Below are 25,787 nucleotides of genomic sequence, written 5' to 3' on the forward strand. Positions count from 1 at the left end.
ATAAGTCATTTGTGCTTGATTGGCAGCAGAGGAAGATCGTTTGTGACATAGCAAAGGGCCTTAGTTATCTCCATGAAGAATGTAGATGGAAGATAGTGCACATGGATATTAAGCCCCAAAATATACTCTTGAACAAAAAGTTTAATGCTAAGGTTGCAGATTTTGGCTTGCCTTAGCTAATTGATAGGGACCAAAGCCAAATTATGACCATGATGAGGGCAACTCCAGGCTATTTGGCCAGGAAATGGATTTGCGCAGCAACCATTGAGAAAGTGGACGTCTATAGCTTTGGTGTGATCATTTTGGAGATAGTCTCTAGATGAGAAGTTTTCAACGAATCTTGAGATCAAGAATACATGTTCATGTTAGGAGTTTTTAAGAGAAAGAGTAATGAAGGACAGTTGTTGTATGTGATCGATAAGTATAGTTGGTCGACATGATGAGGCTCGCCACGTGGTGCTTGCAAGTTGATTTCACAAAGAGGTCTTCCATGTCAACGGTCATCGAAGTCTTAGAAGTGGCAGAAGTTCCAAATGACTTAGATTATAACTTCTCATATCCCACCTTGACGAATGTGAGTGTAAGAACTGGACAAGAGGATGTTGAATTCGACTCTGCCATTGCTATGGCATCCTCTATTTTATGTGGGCCACGATGATCCATCCTAATTATGTCCCATATTCCTTACTTGGAAGCTGGTGTAGAGGAAACTGAGTTTTTATATGGTTTTGTCTGTTTGTGTAATTGTACTATGATGTTAATAAACTGCATCATATAATAATTGTTTCCTATCGTGAACTTTTTTTAATATCCCCTTGTTCATTGCTCTAGGGTTTGAGAATGCATACAAAGGCAATATAATGTATTTAACTTGAATCTTGTACCACTGACTACTCATCAACTTGGTTTTGAAAATTTTGATATGTATTTTTGATATTATGATACTACTATTAGAAGTTTGTGAAAGGAATATATCTTTAGTAGATTCCCATTCCAATAGATAAAAAGTACAGAAATGGTATGATCTTATCAATTGAATTTTTGAATTATCCACCTCACACATATATTTACATTCCATATTTTATGTTTGAAAGTTTTATGATCTTATCATCTTATGATCGAATCTCTTCCCCTAACGAATCAAAATTAGCGAACATCAATACCTGAGAACAATTCTATTTTTCATTGCTCACTCGGAAAGATGGCATCCCGGGCCTAGTGTCCTCGTTTCTGCAACTAATTTTGGGAGCTTGTCATGTGATTCTCAATTGCTCTGCTCATTTCTCTATGACTTTAGAGTCAGGAGCTGTGGGCAAGTACCCCTTTTGCCCCAGTTACAACAGACAAAAAGACACACCTTGTCTAGTAACATCTTGTCAGCTTTTGTGCCTTGGCAGTCAGATGAAAAAGCCATGCATGCACCAATATGCATATGAGGCCACTTCGTCTCAGCTGTGCTTCGGATTCATTCAAGAACTTTTCATCTTTACGCCGTAACTTTTTTCCGATTTTACCGTTTAGTCTTTGCTAATCTAGTGGCTTGTCACGTTTAGGGAGTGAAGTTCTGATTTTTTCTGCCTCACACATGGTATAAAATAATCGGTCTGCTGTTAATAAATTTTGCGCAGCTTATGCTTTTTTTATTGTGCTTAATTACAGTTGTCACACTACGAGAGAAAGGACTCAGGAGTAGATGACAGTTCGCACCATGTGATTCATCATCTTTTCCTGCTCATCATAATCCAAAAAGGAGCTGCTTAATGCATGTATGAGCTAAAAGGGCGAGACCCAGGTTGGAGTTCACTCGCTTTTGCCTGCTTAGATTTTGCACTTGGCTTTCTTACTGGCAAAGTTCGTGACACCCACTCAAAATATGGACGACCAACGAGTATGGGGTGTCTCCCAAGAGTAGAAGTCATTTTCCTAGGGTCACTGACAAAGTACGACATTCTCAGAAAGAAAAAGATGTCGCAAATTAAAATTCTCACGGCTCTGCAGCAGCAGCCAGTCAAAGTATCGCTGAGCTCCATTCAGTGGCGTCACGTTGTTCCAGTGCACGTGGATTCTTCTCTCTCTCTCTCTCTCTCGTGCACGTGGATTCTTATCTCTCTCTATAAAGCTCCTGCAATTTCGCCCGTTCTAGAACGAAAAGTGTTCCTGCGAAGTTGAATTGAGAGATGAGGGGACGTTATAAAATTCACCATGCGGTCCAGGAGACGGCTATCCCCGCCGGTTCGCGCGCGCCCCCTCTTTTTCGAAAAAAAAAAAAATAAATTATGAAAAAGAATTGTCGTGATGTTATTAAAATGATTACTTGTTTATGAAATGATATATTGAATTAAATCCCAAAACAGGTCTTGACGAATAATTGCGGAGCAGTTGCTAGAACTATTAAATTGGAGAAAATGGACCATTTTTTTTTTTTCATATAGCTCGCATTTAGATATCACAATTTTCCAATCTCTATAAATTTACAGACCGACTACTTATATTACTCTAGCAACTTATATTTTCGATGAGAATCACACGTGGCATTAGTTTAATGATAAACATATCTTGCATTCGCCACTATTAAAGATAATTACATCCAACGAGGCAAAGTGAAGCAAAACATTGTCCTCTTCTAGAAAAATCGTTATGTTGGTGCTCGTCTCATCCCCCAACCCCTCTTCCACTTTGCTTCAAATTGAAGGTCAAGTTCAATGATGCAAGCAAAGGGGCCCCTACTGAAAATGAAGTATGATGCCTGACAAATGCCACATCCGCATCACAAGGTTCTAACCATGGTTACATGCCAAATTGTTGCTCATTGCTAATTTAATCAATCACCACTGACGCGTGTCAATCAAAACAAGCACACCCTTCGAAAACAATTCAACCCTTGCAATTAAATGCTAAGCACTGCCCTTTCCAACCCCAAAAAGCCAATATTAATAAGATTGCCGTGCCCACTACGTGACGGGAGCATAGTGGAGATGTTTTGACAAAGAAGCAGATCTATGCTATATAAAAATCCTTTTTTTATCAAGCGAACCGGCCGCGAACGAAGTGGATTCAAACCATTCGATTCGATGGGAGTGGACCTGCTTTAAACGTAGCACCCGCGATGATTGGCAATTAAGATCAACTCGGGGTGGATGGGTTAAAGTCTCCATTTGTATATGCGTGGTTCACCTAATGATAAAGATCCGCTCCATCGGATACCTTTCGGATATCCCGCAGTAGTGCGCAGCAAGGCACGCCCCACTTGCCGATTTCAAGAGGGCCTTGACATCATGTAGCTTCGCATTTTAAGCTAAATAATTGCTTCTGGCTCCATTTCCCTTCTTCTTTTTTCTGTTAATGGGGCCATAAGGGTCAAACGTCAACCTCCCAATTTTGACAAAGTCTTTCGAAAAACGTTCCGTCATCCCAAACGAAGGAATTTAACCTAATAAGTGACCAAGGAAATAAATAAACCAAGGGAGCTTATTTCTCTTTCCTTTTATTTACAGTTACAGATTAGAGGATTTTCCCCCTCAAAGACAACAGGAAGATGAAGATTGTGTAGTTCAAAATAAAGGCAAAAAGGAAAAGAAAGAAAAAATTCCAGAGAAGTAAAGCTAGCGACATCACTTTTGGCAAAGGAGAAACTGGAAAAAGAACGAGAATGATGAGCCACTGCTATCTCACGGTGGACGCAACAGCGTGAGCCCAGAACTTGAGATGATCCTTCATGGCCATCTCGTTCCCTAAAGCCGGCACTCTCCAGTTCACCAGCGGATCCTCGTATCTCTTCCTCTGGCGATCCAAACCGTGCCACGCTTCGGACAAGTAGGGCCTCGGGACCTTAGTCTCATCGGCCTTCTTTGTCTCTTCGACTTCGATTCTGTCGCCGTCGTCTTTCAATCCCAGTCTCTGCAGCCCGGGAAGGATCGAGACCAAGTCCGAGTCGTCCCTGTCCTGCTCGGAGAACACGAACCCCAGATCCATGAAGCCCTTGAGTTCCTCGAACTCGAGCTCCGACAGGCTCTTGCTGCTCTTGCTCCGCTTCTTCCTATTCCTCCTCCTAGAGTTCTCCGATTTCTTGCTGCTCCCAGGTTGTGATTGCGACTCGTCCATTTCCTCTTCGCTCTTGGTCGTCGCGGGCTCGCCCTCGAAGTCCGAAACCTCCTTACCGGAGAGGATGGTCTGGAGCTTCGGAGTGGCGGCGAGGAGGACCGAGTTCGGAGAGAAAGGGTCCGAGTCGAGGCCGGGGCCGCCCAAGAACTGGTCGCTCATGGACCTGACGCGGAGGGTCGGCGCGCGGGACAGCTTCGTCTCGAGGAGGAGACGGTCGTCGTCCTCGTCGCCGCGGTCTTCATGAGAGGGCGGCCTCATTGCGGAGGAGGAGGAAGGAGGAGGGGGAGGCGGTGAGGCCGGTTTGCCGCTGAAGACGGCGCAGTGGAACCAGAAGGAGTCGAAGAGCTCGAGGACGTGCTCTGCTGCAGACATGTGTCGTGTCGGCAGGAGAGAGAGAGAGAGAGAGAGAGGAGAGGACGAGAGCTCCGAAGAAGTTGAGAGAGGGAACTAGGTTAGGGAGATTAGGGAGGAGAAAGGTTCGATATTTATGCGGGGTGGATTACGGAGATGCCCCTGAGTTCGAGTTGATATCGCGTGCGGAATCTTCGGCGGAGACCGATGGGTTAAACGTTGGTTTTTATTTAAGGAGGTTCGAAGTAAAGAAACTCATGGTGGTCGTCGACACGGGAGTCGCGTTTCGTTTGACTGATTTCACGAGCTAACTACCGCCTGCCTGTCGGCTATAGAATACACAACTTGTTGATTTGAATAGTGGCACGTGAGGGATGCAGAGAGAAATAAATATAGTCCTTTCGAGAGGCCGTTGGGTGAAACATGCACGTTTCTTTAACCCTAACGAAAAAAATTAGGTTATCTTGTGAATTTGTTTATTCGGGCGCGACGTGTCTTTTGAAAGTCGTACATTGGTGTTTGTATTAAATAGTTGCTGCTCCGAAAGATCATCAATGGAAACGCGAGTGTTCCCCCTCTCTTCGTCCCTAAGTCGACTGCCTCAGCGTTGTACCTTGCCTCCGCTACAGCCATTGCCGCCTTGGAAACACCTCGACAACAATCGTCGTGCTCCTCACGAGCCAAACGTGTGGTCATTAATAAAGGCTGCATATTTTGGGTCGTTCTCACTTCGCTGAGAGAAAGAGAGGGAGAGCATGGTAGGTGAACGCCATAGGGGATATAGTGCCATATAGGCGGGTGCGTGAAACTAGATCGACCTAGGTAGTTCCAGGTTTCAAGTGCAAAATTGAATCATCCAAATCGATATTTCTTTTTCTTTTTTTAATTTTCCTTTTCTTTTAAAGAGTAAATAAAAGAAAATTGCCAAAACCCTAAACTAGACCAATCCAACTCGAGAATTGGACCACGGATTTAGAGTGGAACTAGCCCAATCCAAGAACTGGTTACCCCTAGTACTAAAGGCAATGACGTCCACTATAATATACTAAGATTAAGGCAACAATCCTATTTTTCTAATTCATAAACTCTTCTTAAATTCTTAAAAAAAAAAACTCTTCCCGAATTATTCTAGAAGCAAAGGAGCCCAAATCTATCTAGAGAATTAGAGGATGTATAGAGAATGTCCGATAATATCATGATCCTCTATTCATGTGATAGACATATCAATCGATTATTCCAAGATAATCTTAACATTCTAAACACCATTAATGCAGAGAGAGAGAGAGAGAGAGATTCACCGTAAGTAGCCTTAATCAATAATAGTCACCATTGACGTTTTCATTCACTTGCCGTGTTTTCACTTGTATAGTAATTAAGGCTGCTTATGAAAATTTCTCCCACCAATGGTACTTAAAATTATAACTAAGTCCAGCTTTTTTTCTCTAGTCTTAAGTAAATATTAGCCTCACCACCTTAACTAATTCCTAGGATTTATTTACCGACGAGCATGAGATAAAATGTCGGTTGTGAGGTTTCATCACGTCCGGGCTATAACAGTAATATTGGGTTCAAGTCGAGGGTGGAATGGGGAAGAGGAATTACCACCTCGTTTATTCGAATGCTGTTTTCATTAGCTGTACATATGACGGACCCTACATGCCCATGAGTAAAGCTCACGTCAATGCCCCACCGAAAAAAAGTTTGAACACTATGCTCGGAGAAATTGTGATAATAAGCATTTATGCTAAACTTGATGTGTATCTTTAAAAATAGTGGGTCTTATATTATTTTCACATCTGATGATCTAGACTTGTTCGTCCAACTTATCTTTTTTTCTTTGAAAAAGACTTTTTCTCATAATAATCAATTACATGTCTATTTTTCTTAAAGTAGATATTACTTCACCCTTTCACATTAATTATCTTTGCATCCTTATTTACGAAAATGACATTTTCTGTGATAAATTCTCATGCCCATCCAAAACTGTAAAAACCAATTAAGAAACCAAACTGCTCAAACCCAAGCTATAGGCTAAAACGAGCTAGTAAGGAAGGGCAATTTGGTCTGTCCAATTTAAGGTTCTGTTCAAAGGTGCATGAACGATATTTGCAAAGCAAATCAATGGTCATTGGATTAGAAGCGATGGGTGTTATCTGATTTTGTCGTTTTGGAAGAAGACAAAAATGGGAGGGAGAAAAGGAATTTTAACTCGCTCTGATGCTTTTATAGCATTGACGAGGAAAGGAAAACTACTCGCGTGGAAATGCTGCGGGTACCATCGGATCGGACTAAAGGTTACGTGTACTTTTTACTTGATGCGTTTTTTTCACGTGATTTTTCTAGTGATGTCAAGTGTGAACGACGAGAGAAACAGAGTTTTTTTTTTTTTTTTAGTCGAAAGAAAGGAGAGAGTTCACGTGTCGAACATCGAGACAAAAAGTTGGGAGGTCATCCATGGAGAGCGACCTTGTGTCTATCAACATGAAGGCCTGATCTTGGGAATCTTATTCAACGGGTCCACGCCCTCAATTCTTGCGTATACGTACAGAACTATGTTGTTTTTCGAACTGACCTATGATTGATGATGACCTCCCCTATTCATACTGAAGATACTAACCCTAAGCGTGGTGATTTATTTTGTTGGGTGTGAAAATTAGAACACTCTCTCTCTCTCTCTCTCTCTCTCTCTCAAAATTGCATTGTCTGCTATTGCTCAATTGACTCCAAATTATGACCATGATTATAAATAGGTAGGTATGAAGTTATATGAAAGCTTAAATGCATGTTGTGAACATGATATTATACAAGATAATTGCACAAGAAATCATTTTTAAGTTAACGATTCATTAAATCGCCTATACTAATTGCACGTGTTTTTCTCACATGGACCTTGGTCCACGGGGACCACCTCAAGCCCTCCAACTTTATGGGCAGGCTTGGCTACATTCCCTAGACTCGTCGGGTGGGCCCGAACAAAAATGTTAGGGCCTACCCATATATTTAGTTAAAAGAATATTATTGAATTAGTTATTGAGTGCTGACTTTTAAAAATTTGTCCTTATTAATGTAGTATAAAAGTATAGTATAAAAATATTAGTAAAGTAGAAAAATGAAATAGACATAAAATAGACACCAAAAGATGATATTATTTTTCATATTTGTTAATTTTTTAACTGAAATTTTAAAAATTAAAAAAAAAAAATTTGGCCAATGACGGGCCTGACTTGACCATGTTTGTTTTTTTGGGGCAGCCTTGGGCACTTGCGCTGACCCGTAAGTTCACGTCTGCGCGAGACCTTTAAAGGTTCAAGCCTAAACAAGTCCAGCCCTAACTCACCTAGATCTACTCTCCAAAACCTCATGCGAGAGTTTTAAATGCAATTAACACATGGCATATACACTTACTAATAGATCGAATCTCGGAATGTATCATGCAACAAGGTTTGTCGTCCAAAACACAACTTCACTATCTAGTAGAAACCTAATGAAAATCCTTTTTCAAGAGCACTTCAAGGCATTGTGAGGTGAAGTATCATTTTTTTTTTTTTGGGGGGGGTCCATGAACAGGATCTTATAACAAGAGGGACACGTAACATTAGGTGGTGCTAAGGAATCAAATCATTGAAGGGCAACATCCAACAAAGCTTTTTAACATTTCATGTTTGGTAATGTAGCGTTAGGTAGATAATTGATGATCGTGCTCCTCAACTCTAGCAAGTTTCCACCATAAATAAATAAATAAATAAATAAAAAGAATTGGCTTGCTTAACATGTGGATGGAGACAACGACCCCTCAACAAATTAAACATCACGCGCTGCTTAATGCTGATCAATGTTCTCACATAGCTTTCATACAGTCCCCATGATTGAAATTGAATAAGAACAGACGGGGGAGATCTTTTCTTTTTCTTGTAAAAAAGAAAAGGAGGAGATTAGTGAAAAGATCATCCAATTTGAAGTTTCAAGGGACATGTATGATTTCAACAGGTATGTAAAGGGTTGACCACTTAGAGGCCCATGAATATCATGCAAATCCCATTAGTGTCCAGACTTTTGATGCCCATGTGGGTATCCCCAATCAAAAATAATTTGCATAAAATTGAAAACGTATGAATAAGTAACCTTTAGTTTCCGATGAGTTGCAAATTCTTGACATTCCATTCAACTGTGCTAGCCCTTAGCGGTAATAGAATTTCCGTGTCAAAATAAAGTCAATGAAAAGAAAATCTTTTTGCCTCACCACTTATGCGTAGATTGTTTTTTCATAACGAAGAAATTTGAGAAAATCATCGCTTTTAGATAGGAAAATTCCAAAAATCCCCCCAAAGTGGTGGGACCCTTTCACTAAAGTTGCTCCCAAACTACTCTATTCTAAAATATCTCATTAATGTCATCAGTTTAGCATAATAACACATAAGATCATTGCCTATGAATATATTTTCGATTGAACAAAACGTGTTTGGTGCATGCATGTTTCGTGCCTACCTGGATACATTTGCCCTTCAAGTGACCTTACCCAAACTTCTTTCACATAGGATAGCATCTATCTAGGTTCGCTCTATCTACAACATTCTAATTACAAATGTTCCTGCATCTGGAGTGACTTTTCATCTATAATTCTTTGATTTATGCTCTAAAAACCATAGTCCTTTTCTCTGAGTTGAAAACTTGGGGGAAATTGAGGGTGAAGATTGTCCGTCGTGCATGCAAGTGACATGAAAGGAACATGAGTCTTTTCAGACGAAAATGACACTAAGAAAGGGGTGAGACTGTGCGTCCGAGCACATGTTTGTTGATCGACAATTTCTTTCACTGGCGATTAGCTCATGGGTTATTTGGCTAGAGCGATAAGCTTCATGACGTGTTTTAGAATAAAGTAAAGTCTGGAGAGAAAATTTGGAGAAATGGACCCCATTTCGAGTGGATTATTATAAAGGCCCGTTTGTTTGTATTTCTTTTTTCTGTTTATGAACATAAATCTTATTTTTTTGTTCTCTAACAAAAAGAAAAAACGTGTTTATTTGCATTTTGTTCCAAATCTATTTTTTTGTTCCCTAAACAAATTTAGAACGAAAACAAAAACAAAAAAAAAAAACTTGTTTCTTGTTTCTCAAACACTTCCGAGAAACAAATTTTCTCTCTCATATTTTTTTCTTTTCTTATTTTTTCTTTGGCTGGTCGTTGACCTCAGCCATGACTAGCGACCGGCTGTCGAGGGCCAAAGAACCTCGTCGAGCGTCGCCGGCCCCCGGCGAGGCTTGGCGTCGCGGGCCATTGCCATCACCTAGCGGTGGCTCGGTGTCGCAAAGCATCGTTAGAGGCTAGGCGAGGTCGACCTTGTGCTGGGCCGGCGAGGCTCGGCCTCGCTGGGCCACCGCCAGGCGACACCGACCTAGTGGTGGCTTGGCGACGCCGAGCCTTGTCGGTGGCTAGGCGAGTTCGGCCTTGTTGGGGGTCAGCGAGCCTCGCCGTGGCTGGGTGAGGCCGCTGGCCCTCGTCGACCGATCGCTGACCATGGCCGAGGTTGGCGACCGGCCAAAAGGAAGAAAAAAATGAAAAAAGAAAAAAAAGAAAAAAAAAAGGAAAAATAAAATAAAAATATTAAAAAATTAAAAATTAAAAGAAACAAAAAAAAAAAAAAAAAAAAACATAAATTTACCAAACATGTTTATGTTCTTTTTCTATTCTAGGAACAAGTTTACCAAATGCGTTCTTTGATAAAAAATTGTTCTTCTAAATGTAAATAATTTTTTTTTTATTTCTATTTCCTTGAATAATTTTTAAACAAAAACGTTACCAAACACACTCTAAATTTCCTATTTAGAATTTCATGCAATCATACATCAATATCTGAGAAAACGTGCCACCCTTTTTTGTCTTTTGGGTCTCGCTAGTTGTCAGCACTACTCTCTCTCTCACTTTTACCTTCTGCCGCAATCGAACACCTGCCCCCTCACTTTTGCCTTCCGCAAGGTCCCTCCACCCTAAGATTTAGTCAAACAACGACGCATTTATTTCAACCATTTCAGATTATAAGTAGACCTGCCGATCTCGTTCTCATTACTTTATGATTCGATCATTGTCGCGCGTTTAGTTCCCGCTCCAGTCGATTCAACTTTTGGACAAATTTTCAATAGCACGACCCAAAATTGTTGAAGTTCGAGTCTTCTCTTGTTAATTAGTTTTTCGAGGCATGAGCTTCCACGCAGATTCCTCCAAAGCAGAATTCGTGTTTAGCATTACCGGTTTGCTCTTAATCCTGCTTTCTGTTATAAGTGCATCTATCATTCATTCAAGCATTGAGACAACATGTATAGCCTTCTTCCTTATGCTATGTATAATATCTGGGATCAATTATAGCAAATGAGAATAGCCATATCTTGAAAGTCTAAGATTAATTAAGAAAATTCGCTGGCTGTTATATTGCAAATAAAACAAATCATTATAGTGTGTTCAACATGCAAAATCAAAATCTTTGCGTCACATCTATACCTCATGTTAAAGTATTTAGCATCGTTTATACATGGATTTTATATGCTATTCATATGTCCGTGGTCTCCAACCTCCAATTTGTCTAAGCTTTTTCGAAAAGAGGCTAAAAGAGTCAGAATAGCTCCCAAGAGGGGAGGCATAGACACAAACGTAGCTGACGTTGCTATTGTGGAGAAAGACTTGATGAGACTTGATAGGCCATTTCTCAAACAAGAAGAGTTTGGATACCAAGTTAGAAAATCAAATCTAAAAGTTTAAGGTAATAAGTTAAGAGTAACTCCATGTATATAAAAAGCATATAAACCTTATAAATAGATCATGGGAGATATATTAATACTCTCGTGTTCAAACTAAATTAGGAATGACACATAAAATTTGATAAACAAGGGATGCACATGCGAAATAAATTGGTGTCGAAATCTACTTCTGCCCAATTTATTGTGTGTGTATGGACATTTTAATATGTAAGTTTTTTTTTTCCTGGTCAGATTTTAATAAATAAGTTAGGTGATCACATTTATGGGGATTCTTCATTTATATAGGGCTAGTTCCCCATCCAAGGCCAAACATTACCAATTTATCTGGTTAATGATCTTAAATCCTTGATATATTGGCTACAAAGTTCATCTTCTCCTCGAACGATGTGGTTGAATTAATAGTGGAGGAGTGGATGGGTGTTACAAGACACGGTACAAGTTCGATACCTTTTGCTGTCACTACAAACGATCTTATGTTTGGACCAATCAATTGGGTTTCCATGTGTTTATATGGTCTCCGAGATTTCGCATGGTGCTCCACGGGGCCAGAGTTTTATCTATTTGAGCCAACTTATATTAAATGCCACGCATTTCACGTCCTTTGACATGAAAAAAGGAGAAAAAGGAGATTTCCGCACTTGATCTTATTGTGACGCTGCGAAAATAGCATATTTTCATTTCACTTGTCCATTGGGTTTTGTACCCTCAAACGGAAAGCCTTATGATTATGAAATTAAATCAGTTAGTTATTTGTCCAAAAAGTCAGATGTGTCGTGTAGAAAAGTAACTTATGGAATCGCCATAAATAGAGTTGAGGCCCATCTAAAGACTTAGTTATTCATCCATGCGATCGAAGCCCAAAAAATCAGTGCCTTTGAATCCACATCACCTTCAAGTTTCTTTTCGGCGATTCAGTGAGAATCTCTGTACCTCACTTTTGAAATGACAACAAATATATATATGCACACCACCATATCAAATAAATTGAAGTAAGGTTTTGCTAGAGTTGATCATCAAGAGAGGGTGGGCGGTTTAGGTCTCGCTCATAACAATATTTAGATTCTATGTCCGGATTTGACTAGGCCGGGATCAAAGTTGGGTGGGTTAGACAACCAACCTTAAATGAAAGGCCGATGCCTAATCTTGCTCATTACGAGATTTTTTATGATCCATCGAGATAATGTTATTATATCATAACTCATTATACCTTTATATATGTCGTTGAAATTTTTATACAAAATATTGTAATATGCTATTTAACAGCTAGGAATAGGATATGGTCTCCGGAGATTGTAGGTTGAACAGAAGCCCCCCAAAAAAGAAAAACTTTATTATTTTTATTTTTTATTTTTTATGGAGATTTTAGATAATTAAATATTCCTGGGTACACCCTGGACGTGGACGGGGCATGGCAAAGCTTAGGAGCTATTATTTCTTTAGGCACGTTTGAATGGAAACGAATGACGGGTCTCTTTTTCCTTTGCTAGCATTAGCGATTATTAAATGACTTATCCCTTTAATTAATCATTGAGCTAAGTCTCGATCTCCGTCCGCACGCGACGAAAATGCTGCTTTAATCGATTCAATGAACCCGTAATCCCACCCAAGATAAAAGCTTAATATATCTCGAGCCATCGACGTAACAAATTGCATCCGAACCTTGTCCGATTCCCCACCTTATCCATCAACCTCATTTGACAAAAGGCTCCATGATTCCCCATGTTAAACCCCACTCCACTTGATTAACCCCTCTTAAAACTTAATTAATTAAGGCTCGAATAATGATAATTTAATAATTATTGAGCTTGCGTATAGGCTTGCACGTCCCCCAAAATAAACTACGCAAACTGCCAATCTGTCAACCCCCCATGACTCTCCTCCTATTAAACTTAAACCCCATCTTTTCCCCTTCAACAATCACTCCTCTCTGTCTCCAATTTCTCCGGCTGACGGTGCTCCCTAGCCGGCGAACCGAGCGCGAATCGGCTAATGTTCATCGGAAGCTTCTCATAAGAGGAGGGGGTCCGAGGCTTCAATTTTCGAGCAGGGCTCATGGATCGTCGGTTCTACACCAACCCCTTCGTGCATGATCAAGAAGAAGACCCCGAGCCCGAGCAAGGCCCCGATTCGCCCTCCTCGGGGGACGACTCCAAGGTGAATGCTAGCGAGCCGTCACAAAAGAGAAGGTGAGGCATCTCGACGAGTGCTTGTTTTTCTTCCGTAGAGCTGTCCGTGATGTCGAGATTAATGGGGACCGAATTCTCGTGAAGTAGGAAGAGCGTGAAGAAGCGAGTGGTGTCGGTTCCGATCGCGGGCGACCCCGAGGGATCCAAGAGCAAAGGGGAGGCCTACCCGCCGTCCGATTCGTGGGCGTGGAGGAAGTACGGCCAAAAGCCCATCAAGGGCTCGCCTTACCCGAGGTACCAAATCCACCACTTCTATTAGCATCGGTTACTCTTTAACATAGTCGCGACAAGAATCCTCCGCAATTCGCGATCATGAATGGCTATTGGAGAGATCGGTGTCGGCGAGCCGGCAAAGCAAAGGCGGCGTCGTCGAAACCAATTTAGCCGCCGGCAAAGGGGGCGGAGTTGCTTTTTTTTTTTAGGGGGGGATCTCGGCGACAATGTGAATGGTGGGTGAGAGAGCTGGTTGGTTCGTCGGGCATAGTATAATACGCCGAGAGGGATGGGGCTTGGCTTGGAAATGCAGCTTAATTAAATTTTAATTGCCCGTCGATTCATTAGTCGCAGGCCGGCTGATTCGAAGTGAACATTATAGTAGTTGTGGCGTGGTTTGTTGACGTTATGTCACGCGCCCATCGGCATTTGGGGATGAACATGCGGCTCCCTGTAAGCTTAGCCTGGATTTACATAGCATTTAAAATGTAGGGAAAGAAAAATTATCAAGGGCTAATCCTTGAGGGATTTTTATTAGGGTAACTGTTAAATTAAAATAAATGTACATTCTCGAGGGGCTGCTCGGTTAAATCCACCAAAAATCTCTCATAACATTATAGGTTTTGGATGTTGGTTACAGTTAAAGATGAAGTAAATGGCTAATAAATAGAATTGTTTACAGTTTAATCGGGTAGAAGTAGAATCTAGAAAAGGAAGTATAAATTGATGGGAGGAATGACCGCTCGTTCGTTAGAGCTTAAACGAAGAATTTTGACATTAGTACTCTTTGGTAATTAATATGCCTATAGCTCCCTTGCTTTGCCCCTCCTTTGTTCTGCTTATTTTGCTTATAAAAGCCCGGTTTGCATATGAGATTGAAAAAAGTCAATGTCGGCACAATACAAAATTAGTATTACTCGCTAACATACTTCTTTCAATCTTATCGCCTTAGCGTCTTTATTCATGAGATATGAAAGAGGCGTTTAGCGTGAAAACGTGATTCCTATGAGGATGATAATGTAGCCATCCTACATAGCATTTGCATATATTGCATTGCGTGGGTGGCGGCGGTGGTGGGTGAAGAAAGTTAGCTGTAGCCAGGCGGGCGATGCTGCAAGAGGCGCGTGCGTGTCACGGTCGGAGTGGCGAGCAGCAGGACTAACTTGATTGCTAATTACATCATTGACAATTAAATAAAAATAATCAATGTTTAGTTTAGAATAATAATCATAAATTTTTGCTGAGGTGTTTTTGTTTGCAATGGGATTGGACAGGGGATACTACCGATGCAGTAGCTCCAAGGGCTGCCCCGCCAGAAAGCAAGTGGAGCGCAGCCGCCTGGACCCCACCACCCTCCTCGTCACCTACTCCTCCGACCACAACCATGCCGTCCCTTCCTCCTCCTCCAAGAACCACCACCACCTCCGCGCCGCCGCCGTCAGCGACTCCTCCGCCTCCGCCTCCGCCTCAGCCTCCGCCGCCGACCCCGACGACTGCATCTCCGCCATGTTCGAGCCGGACGAGCTCGCGGGCTTCATCGGCGGCGCCACTCTGCTCGACCCCGGGTTCGACTGGCTCGCCGACGTGGCTTCGACGTCGTCGTTCTTGCAGAGGCCCGTCTACGAGGGAGGCGGCGCGGAAGCGGCGCCTGTACATAGGATGAGGGAGGAGGAGGAGGGCGAGGATCCGCTGTTCGCCGATTTGGGGGAGTTGCCGGAGTGCTCCTTGGTTTTCCGGCGGACTAAGCTACTCGAACCGGAGGGAGAGAGCCGGAGGCGCGGTCTGAGCGCGGTTCCCTGTGTCGGCAATGTAGTATAGCTTAGGTTTTGCTCATCCAATCAAGCGGTTCTGTGTATCAGTCCGACTCGGCGGGGGTCACGCGCCGCGAGAAGCAACACGGCGTCTCATGCACCGACGAATCTCTTTGTGGGACGTTGCTGCAGTGTCGTTTCATCCCACCGGGTCGTCGCAACAATTGTAAAACAGTAAAGAGCGTTGCCCCATTTGAGGAGACGACGACAGATGAGAATGCTTTCGTCTTACCCTAGTACAGGCAGCCAATAGTATATTCTTGTTCTTCTATGTAGAATTCTGGATTTTGCTGTGACCGGCGAAACACTAGTTCATGGTTTTTGAACTTGCATTGCAACATTGTCGAGACGAAATTCCTTACAATAGTTCGCCTTCGGAATACCATCATTTCCATTCGACCTAGTCATCGAATTCAACTGGCCTGACTAGCTTTAGATTAACTTTCCGCATTCCCTGCATCAACAATGGCCATCTTGGGTAAGAAAAGATATACACGGAGGGAGCACTCGGCAGACCCTCCCTAGTGGCAGCAAGCAGCTTAAAGAAACCCCCCTTAACTAAAGCAGCATCCAATCCTCTTCAAAACAGACCCATCTTCTTCGGCATTGATCGTTTGTCCCCGACTTGGAACAGAAGAAACACTCAGGTCGTCATCCGCTTCAACTGCTTTCTTGCTTATGGTCGGATAAATCTGAGTAAGGACCTCGGCCTAACTCATTCTCGGCGAGTGGCTTCCCATCCTCTAGTGGGACTGCCACTAGGTGGCGGAGATCAGACCTGTTGCCAATGAGCATGACCAAGATTTTGGGGCCAGCGTGGTCCCTCAACTCCCTCAGCCACCTTCCGATGTTCTCAAAAGTCGCACGCCTGGTGATGTCATGCACCAGGAAAGCGCCAACATCTCCTGTATAGCAAGCACTAGTAATGCCCCCGTACCTCAGAAGCAGAACAATTGATCATCAATGCATTCGGTGATAATGAATAGATTTACAGCAACGTCCCTCAACAGATCTCCATCACTGGTAGAAGTGACGGTACATTAAAATGGTTTTGTGAAACCATAAGTTGTTTATTGAGGAGTTCAGTAGATTGCCTTTCCTTTAATTTATTTATTGCTGGAGAAACATATAAATCCGGTGAACGCTAATCGCATAGGCTGTGTCCTCTAGTCAGATCCTCGTTGTGTCAATAAGAAGATGTGCAGCAGTTAATATTAGATATCATAATTCCTTTCCAGGTATTTTTGAGGCAAGATTGAACCGAGACTGGGTGTTATTCTGCTTGTAAAGCTCCTGCACACCTCTATCACTAACTAAATTCTCAATGTCACGAACTAAATAGGAAGTCATGACCTCTAGCACTAACTAAATTACTTGTAAGATTCCTCTGAGGTCAAAAAAGGTCAAAGCTCTCCAAGTTGACCAATCCACTCTCATTGAAGTCATCAACTTTTATATGCCATCGCTGGTCTTGTTTGAATTTTGTTTCCAACGAAATTACGAATTAATTGAAGTTGCTAGCTTCTGTTCATAATTGATCACTTGATCAGTGAAAAGTGGTTCAAATAAGAGTTAATTGCGTAAAACTAGTTGATAACTTAATTGGTAGTAGGTAACCCGGTAATTCTAATACACGACTTAATAATTTCAATTAAAAATAACCTAATCAACATAGATAATTGGCTCATATAAAATTTAATAACATAAAATTAGTCGGTGACTTCATCTAGAAAAAAAAAAGTTGGTGATTTGATGTAAAGTTGATAATTTTGAAATCGGTCAAATAACGTTCGTAAGTATTGGTAATTTTGTGCGGGAGTTGATAACTTTAACGTCTTGGTAAGTGATATTGGTAAAAGGTGATAATCAATTAAAGCCGTTGATAATCTAATATAAGAGTGGATAGCTTACTAACAAGATAGCCGATAAGTCATTTACCGTAGTATTGGAAGGTTACCTAGGTTTCTAAAAATTTAGAATAATGTAAAAAAATTTCCCTTTGCCAAACAGAATGTGTTATGCTAAAAGCTCCCAAATGATTTACGCATAAGAGTAAGAATATGGATCTATCATCACCAATCACCGTAGCTGTTTATGAACAAAATAGTTCAATTAAATGGCCAAAATGAAGAAGAAATAAATCTATTATAGATAAAGGGTAACATACTGAAAATACGCATCAATTTATTGTAGCAGAAAAAAAGAAGGAGAAGGGCAACCGACCAACTAAATCTAGAACAAAAAATCCGCAAAATTGGGCTAATCATAAATACATAATAAACATCATATTCTTCCTCTTCGTAGTACATCCCTTGAAGCAATTCTTCAATCAGCAAGTCTTTTGCACTTCAAAGGCAATATGCATTCAACGGAAAATTGTATTGAACTTCAGTTTATCCTCGTCCAAGATGGCCATGTGTTTCCTCTTCTTGGATAACTTGGCCGTACAGTCAGTTTCACCGCTGAACTGAGCAGTAGTCCGAGCACATAATTTTTCTAAGCTCTCGCCTTCCTTCTCCCCCTCTAGCACCTGATGGGTCTAGTTTAACTGCATGCGAGAATTTTAGAGTAATAGAATGACTTACCATATGTCTTTTTATAAAGATGGGTGTTTGTCAGTGCTTGTAGAGCATTCCGCGCCTCTTGTTTCGTGTAGTATTCTACAAATGCAAAACCTTTACGATTTCCAAAATTCATAGGAAGCCAATAGAGGATTCAACAACTTTAAAAAAGGAGCAATAGTCCGAAATTGAGTAAGGCCCACAGGAAGTTGAATTTTGTTAAATAGGATGAAAGTCGAGGTTGCTTGTTAATGAGAAGATTTACAAATTACATCCGCAATTATTACAGAGTATTTCATTTTATCTCGTTTAAGGCATCAACCTAACACGCTAATTAGTTGTACTGGTAAAAAGTGATGATTAATTAAAGCCAATGATAATTTAATATAAGATTTGATAGCTCACTAATAAGATAACCAATAAGCCATTTACCATAATATATGAAAGTTACCTAAGTTTCTAAAAATTTACAATAATGTAAAATTGTCCCCATTCTTTACCGAATAGAACGTGTTGCGATAAAAGCTCTCATATGATTTACGCAAAAGAGTAAGAACATGGGTCTATCATCACAATCACCATGACTACTTGTACACAATAATTCAATTTAGCCATGGCCAAAATGAAGAAATAAATCTAATATAGATAAAGAGTTAAATAAAATCACTTTTCATAGGAGAAAAAAGAACGGCAGTTGACCAACTAAAACTTAAACCCAAAATCAGCAAATTGGGCCAATCATTAAACACATAATATTTGAAAGTACATCGCTTGAAGATATTCTTGCAACAGCAAGTCTTTTGCACTTCAAACTCAGCCTACATTTTGAACTTCATTTTATTCTCATCCAGGATGACCATGTGTATCCTCTTCCAAACTATGCCCACTTTGTTCATTAAACCGAGCAACAATTCGGGCACGGAACAGGTCCAAACTTTCGCCTTCCTTTTCTCTCTCTAGCACTTGAGTATCACAATTATGACTCCTGTTTAACTGCAGGCGAGAATTTGACATATTTCACGATTATAGAAAATTACTTACCAGATGCCTTCCATCCGTGATGGGTGTTCACAAATGAAAAAACCTCTACGATTTGTCGAAATTCATAGATTTCCTCAAATGCTTAATCCGTGGAATCATTTTAGTCAACCAAATTGCTAGAAAAAATTGTACCCTAAAAGAATAAATGATGTGAATTAAGCCAACAGAGGATTCAAGCACTTTAAAAGGGGCAACCGTTCCAAATTTAGAAGACCCACGAAACGTTGAATTTTTTTGAACAGGATGAAAGTCAACGAGAAGATCCATGAATTACCTTCACAATAATTACATTCTGTCATCAACTTGTTTATCACATTACTAGTTTTATTCCAACGAAATTACCAATTAATATAAGTTCCTAGCTTCTATTCCAGTCACTTAGCAATATTTATTCAATCGATCCCAAACTACTAAATTCTTTTAATAATTTACCAAATCTTGTATGAAATATGTTGCCACCCTACCCAACTAGGTCGGGGAAAGATGGACTTAGAGGTAATGCCCTGAAAAGAGGGAAGACAACCCTCAATTAGGTGCGATCTCTCACAAACTTTTATCTCGCGAGTATTGAGTTTCACTTTAGTTGGAAATTGGGAGTCACCACTGGCCTATTAGGGCTGGCCAAATGAAACACGGAAGAATATTTCACTTTCTACACAATCGAAGTTCTCTAGGTTCACGAACTTGATTGCACTAATAATTCCTTTAAGTGCCTTTTCGGTAGCTCTTACTTGATTGGTTGTTTATCTAAGTAATCTATTGGTCTTGTTTACCAATTATGAGTCTTAGAGATGTTCAAGTCGTTAAATGTTTATGTGATGGTTTTGGGGGGGGTTTATTATGATCCCAAGATTTGTCCTAACCGTTCTAAAAAGGAAAAAAAAAAGTATTAGAAGTACGGAAATTAAACACTGGAGTATTGAAACACTTAAAGTAAAGGTGCGAAAATGAAAATTCCATACTTGTCGGGCAAAGAATATTACATGGCTATATTTTTAAGCCTAGACACGATCCTCATGAGCTTGATTTGATATCAAGTTGGGCAAATAAGATACATGGCTTATTCTTGAGCCTAAGGTCATGATCCCATAAGCTTGAATTTAGAGTCAAATTTCCTATCTTAAAATGGGTAACGAGGGTTGTCAAAACTTTCGGAGAAACAAGAAACCCAGGTTGGCACTTTGTCCTTCAAAGTTTTCTTTTAAAATATTAGGTGTTCTGTTAATCCCTCTCTAGTTTCTCCTAAGTAATGACACTTCCACGTTATCTATTCAATTATTTGAGGTGAATTGTACATTTTACTAATCTATTTACTGTGATCTTTTTTTGGAAGTGATGCTTCTAACTACTATTTATACTTTTTCTAATTATATCTCTCAAAATAAATCTATGATATTTCCTATGTCAATTAACTAAGCTATTCTAGTTAAATCTAGACTATACTAATCCACCTAGACTTAACTATTTTCAAGGGGCCACCTCCTTCCATGATGATCACCGGTCTTCATCCTTACTCCCATCATACTCATACATGTGTACGATCAATCAACACATTAGCAAATTCATCCAATCAATCAATATAAAAAAGAAATCGGATTCGGTTCGGGATTTTGGATGTCAACAAAAAATTCAATTACAATTCCTAACTACCTGCCAATGGTATCATGCATAGCAGATTGAAATTACCTACATTATATGCCAATACTGTGTGAATTGGTCCTTGAGTTAGGTGCTGGAACAACTAAACTTGGACCATGCTCACCCCTACAAATGGGTCCCAGAAATGTTTTTTTTTTTCTTTTTTCATTTTCATTATTCTGATCTTTTACTTTATTTCGTTCTATTTTTGCTATTTTTACACACATTTGAGACATAAATTAAAAATCAGCTGTTAACATCCTCTGGCCGCGTGAAGAGATGAATGACCTAGCCTTATTTTGCTTTTACATATAGATTACGTACTGCCGAAGTGTCATTACCACTATCAGTCCAGCTACATAGACTCGTCACGTTTGAGTAGCGCTTCCCACATCGCCTAATTCATACTTTGAAAAGTTACTATGAAAGCAATAGTGGCTTGGAGAAAAAGCAAAGCATATAAACCAACCAAAATGATAACAGAGAAGTTGTGTGTCCAATGATAAACTATTTAATCCATCGATATAAGATCAAAAGAGAACACGGACTAAGAGAAGCTCTTATTTGAGGATAGAGACATGGCTTGTTAACCTGAGAAGTATAATAGAAAGATGCATATCAGTTTCCTCAGGTCAGGTGTACTACTGCATTGGGAGAGACTCTTGGGATACTAGAAACCTTCTTCGAAAAATCCAAAAGCATATCCGAAGTAAAGCGCGTCTCTAGGGCGACGTCAGTGCAATAGTAGGAATCGTTTCGAGATTTGAAATTCCTTTTGGTAGAGATCACCATTGTCTCCAGAACAAGTGCGTTCCCAAGTAGAAACTCGATTAGCTCGATCACGTATGGTTCGGTCACACATGCATATATCATCACGTTCTTGAGGTGGTGTGCGAGACAATGAAATGTGCCCTCAACTGAATGCCAGTAACTTCTCCCATCAAAATTACAAGCTTGATCCCACGTAGAATCCTGACAAATAGTAAACATAGTAGAAGGCTCAAGCATGGATAATTCAAATAAATTTAATTTCTAAAAAATTAACAGCTTATGACATCCAATATCCACAACTCAATAGCAAGTTAATATACTTAACGAAATCTAGAAATTTATCAATGTAATGAAGAGGTGCCACAGTTCTCTATGAATGTACAAATAATTTAAAGACAAAAAAATAAAAAAATAAAAATATTTAACTTCTAAAGAAAAATATTCCTTATTCTCGCAAAATTGTAATCTAAAGCAAAAAATGTCGCCAACACCATTTATGAGGCACCTGTATATTTAATGGACAAGCATATATGTTGAGTGTCTCTAAAAAATCACAAATCTCTAGTACGTACCTCAATATCATTATGTGATGGAAAAACATATATGGTAAGTGTTTCCAGAAAATTGCAAGTCTCTAATACGTAAGAAATCCCAGGGAGGTGCCGCTTTGCCAAATGAAGTATCATTGTCACAGACTTCCAGTTGAAAGATCGACGCGGTTCATTCATAAGCTTCCATCTGGTAAAGACCTGGAGATGGAAAATTGAGAACCATCGGAGGAACTAAGAAACTTCAAACGCAAAATAGGATAGACGAAACTCTAGAAAAGTAAAGGAATAGCATCTGATTGATAATGCTTGATGTTCTGATAATTAAAGTTAATTACAAAGATACAACAATCGCTATTGCGCCCCTCTAATAAGTCGGATTATATAGATATTATAAACAGAGTGGATATCTTCGTTACTTCACGAATTGAAATCACTGCTTTAGGCCTTGAAAGCTACAGTTTACTGGAAAGAGTAACTGATGGATCCAGTTTCCACTACACTTCTATCATTCTAGTCAAACAACTACTAGCCCTTCTAACTATTAACTGATATACATCTCCTTGTGATATACCTAAGTTTTGGAAGTATTGATACAGCACTCTTAATTGATACTGAGTAAAGACTCTGACTAAACCTTCCTATATCAAATAGGCAAGATTAGATTCAGACTTCTATTATAACAAATAATAAAATGCTGAATCACCTAAAATAGCCCACAAATAAGAGAAATGCTCGGGTAACGGCCCCGTCCCTCTTAAAAAAGAGACGGTTCCTTCCCTGCCAAGCAATTTCCCAAAGATACCGGTTGAATTGCTTAGTCAGTTTCCTTCGAAAATTAGGAAGGAAAGTATCCTTAATAAGATGATAGTGAGATTCCGTATATGATACAAATAAAATAAGGAAAGTGATTAATGTGAATAAAATCAATTAAATACCTATAACAATATAAAATTTATAATTCGTAATTATTCACACGATTGCCAATTAAGTGACCATGATCAAAAGCACAACTACGGACATCAGAGAAAGATCCATTTGTATCAAATGGCAACATCATCCTTTATGCACGAAACATTTAGTTGCAGAAGTTAGATGAAATCAACTGAATGACAATGTATAAGACAGAAACAAAAAAGACGAGCCTCATCTAAAATAAATGGTTTGTGTTTTAAAGATTAATGTATACTGCGAGACTTGGACAGTGGACAAACCCTCCAGCCACTACTGCCAGTTCTCGCATCAAAAAATTCTAATCTTATCACTTAAAAAATTCAAATCATTTAAACAGAATGGAAACCTACCAGCATAATCCGATTGCTCAGACTAAAAGATGTAATGTTACGGAGCTTTTCCATAAGTGTTTTGGTATCACCTTCTTCCAGAAAGAAATTTCCACTACGATGGAAATAGAGAGCCACATCATTAAGGGAAGAGCCGGTCTCCAGATTTACTCCATCCAGTTTCGGTCCCTCCAGTTCAAGTGTCGAGACATTTGGACAGATTATCTTATTTATCGGTTTAAGGATGAAGACGGCCAATATTTTGATGCCCGAACTAGCAAGATCCACTTCTTCCAGGACTCTACATTGGCGGACATTCAATTCTTCAAGTGATGGATGTCTATCTATCTTCAGAACTCGTAGGCCACTGCAATTCCGGAGAGACACCTTCTTCAATGACGGGCTACCCAAAATCAACTTACGCATCACCTCCTCACTTAAACGAACATCACACATCCACAACTTTTGAAGCGATTCCAACTGAATCTGTTCTCCAAATTCCACATTAGGTACACTCAAATGAAGCTCCACCAGACTACTAGTAGTAAAAACAGCACTTGGCACGCTGCAACGAGCTAGCTGTGATCCTCCTGGGTGACGATACATCAGTAGGTTAACATCGAGGGCCTTCACCTTTTTCTTCAGTGCGAAGGATATCCACTCATGCAATCTATCTCTGCTTGAATTTACTCCCGCATAGGAGCCCACCACGATTTGGAACGTATGGATTTCGGGGCTCTCGTGTAGCGCCAACACATGATCGACGAAATTCCAGAGCCTGTCACCACCAGATTCAGAAGGAGAAGGATCGCAGGTATGGAAATCATAACGGTAATCGTAATCCTTGAGGGACAGACTGCTCAGATATCTCCAGAGGCCACGGAACGGCCGAAGCATCAACGATGCACGGACGGCGCACCTGAACGGCAGGAAGGAGAGTATGTGGAGGCGGACCTCCTTGGGCAAGCCGCTGATCCTGTCGACTGCCTCATCCTCTTCGCTCTTCGGCAGATCTGAACCGCCAGCTGTGTCTATGAGATCATCAGTTCTCCTCATGGCTTCGCTCACACAAGTCGCAGGAGGCACAGGGCGAATTCTTAAAAGCGAAGGACAGCACGGTGCGATCAACGCGAACGGAGAGAAAACAGACGTTGCTGCAACGCTGCAAAGAATCTCAAGCTTTCAGGCGAAATGCAAATGCTGAGACTATACTTATACCGGGCGAGCGATGATGATTTCAGATTGGGCCGGCCAAATAAGCGTGGCTAAGGTTGTTCGTTTGCTGACTAATAATGGGATTCTTTAAATGAGAAATATAATGTGATTTCCTTCTAAATTTGCAAAACCCTATTTTGGCTATTTATCCTAGTTTTTATTTTGTGTCTTAACTTATTAATGGGATTCTATAAATGAGAAATATAATGTGATTTCCTTCTAAATTTGCAAAACCCTATTTTGGCTATTTATCCTAGTTTTTATTTTGTGTCTTAACTTATTAATGGGATTCTATAAATGAGAAATAAAATGTGATTTCCTTCTAAATTTGCAAAACCCTATTTGGGTTATTTATCCTAGTTTTAATTTTGTTTCTTAACTTATTAATGGGATTAGTGTAATATTCACACACCGATATGAGCAATCTCATAAAAAAAAGTATTTGCTAAAATTGAATTTTAGATGGAAATTATTCATGTAGATGGAAATTATTCATCGATCTTTCATAGATGTATGTTTTATGATGTCAACCGATATAACTCTTGCTTGAAAAAAATGCATTTCGGTTATTAAAGGACCTTTTATACTACACAAATTTCCAAATTTTCGATAAGTAGGTTTCACCAAATTAGTCAATTTGGATAGTCATATATCTTGAACGCAGCTTGAACTTTGTCAAGTGGCCAATTTTTTCGCCATCCACTAGGTGGTTTTAAAAGCATTTATCATATTGAAAAATAAAATGATAGTCACTATCATAGAGTATTTACAAGAAGAGTATGAAAAATAAAAATATTTCAAGAAGACAGAACAATCTGCTTCTAATGATTTCTCCTGGCATATATATAAATTTTTTCACTCTAAATATTCTAGGACGAATAAACCTGGATGAATCTCGGTCATAGCACGGGATGTTTTGATAATATCTAGTAGATCCACGTCTTGCCGTCCTTAATCTACAGTACAAAAATAACCTTGTAATTGATGTCTTTAATGACCGTGGCAAACTAGTTGTAGGAGTCGTTAAGCTTCCTCAATAACATCAAAATACAAACTATTTACATGTGCAATTTCTATTTTCTTGCATCTATTGATTTACAATAACATGAACATGGATTACATATTGATCCAGGTGCACCGAAAGAAGTACAACACAGGAAGGAACTTTTGTGCTTCTTTAAATATGTATCAGGTGTAAGACACTCTTGCAAGAGGAAAAGTCAAGGGTTAAAGAAAGAGGGTGTTCAAGACAGCCGCTAGAACAATCAAAAGGTGAGTATCACCGCGCGAGTTGAGGCTCTTGGGAAACATAATAACTT

At 40.0% G+C, this 25,787-nt stretch overlaps 3 protein-coding genes across 4 annotated transcripts; 1 reads left to right on the forward strand and 2 right to left on the reverse strand.

Moving 5' to 3' along the window:
• Window positions 1–3,450: 3,450 nt before the first annotated feature.
• Window positions 3,451–4,628, reverse strand: LOC104427291. Its single transcript, XM_010040403.3, has one exon. It carries the CDS (start codon window positions 4,471–4,473, stop codon window positions 3,664–3,666), a length of 810 nt encoding a protein of 269 aa, XP_010038705.2. The 5' UTR covers window positions 4,474–4,628; the 3' UTR covers window positions 3,451–3,663.
• An 8,432-nt stretch (window positions 4,629–13,060) lies between these two features.
• Window positions 13,061–15,741, forward strand: LOC104425013 (probable WRKY transcription factor 69). Of its 2 annotated transcripts, none has more exons than XM_010037575.3 (3): window positions 13,061–13,387; window positions 13,472–13,621; window positions 14,875–15,741. In XM_010037575.3, exons 1-3 carry the CDS (start codon window positions 13,254–13,256, stop codon window positions 15,416–15,418), a joined length of 828 nt encoding a protein of 275 aa, XP_010035877.3. In that variant the 5' UTR covers window positions 13,061–13,253; the 3' UTR covers window positions 15,419–15,741. The 2 variants fall into 2 exon arrangements, with proteins under 2 accessions (XP_010035877.3, XP_018720196.2); XM_018864651.2 differs by having other exon boundaries at window positions 13,475–13,621.
• Window positions 15,742–16,071: 330 nt separating this feature from the next.
• LOC104427292 (putative FBD-associated F-box protein At5g56440) lies at window positions 16,072–24,309 on the reverse strand. Its single transcript, XM_039305113.1, has 2 exons — window positions 23,346–24,309; window positions 16,072–16,316 (listed from the first exon to the last, which is right to left on the reverse strand). The coding sequence occupies exons 1-2, from the start codon at window positions 24,307–24,309 to the stop codon at window positions 16,072–16,074; spliced, it is 1,209 nt and encodes a 402-aa protein (XP_039161047.1).
• Between the last annotated feature and the right edge of the window lie 1,478 nt (window positions 24,310–25,787).

The sequence above is a fragment of the Eucalyptus grandis genome, chromosome 11, assembly GCF_016545825.1.
Source record: "Eucalyptus grandis isolate ANBG69807.140 chromosome 11, ASM1654582v1, whole genome shotgun sequence".
In the NCBI taxonomy this organism is placed as follows: Eukaryota; Viridiplantae; Streptophyta; class Magnoliopsida; order Myrtales; family Myrtaceae; genus Eucalyptus; species Eucalyptus grandis.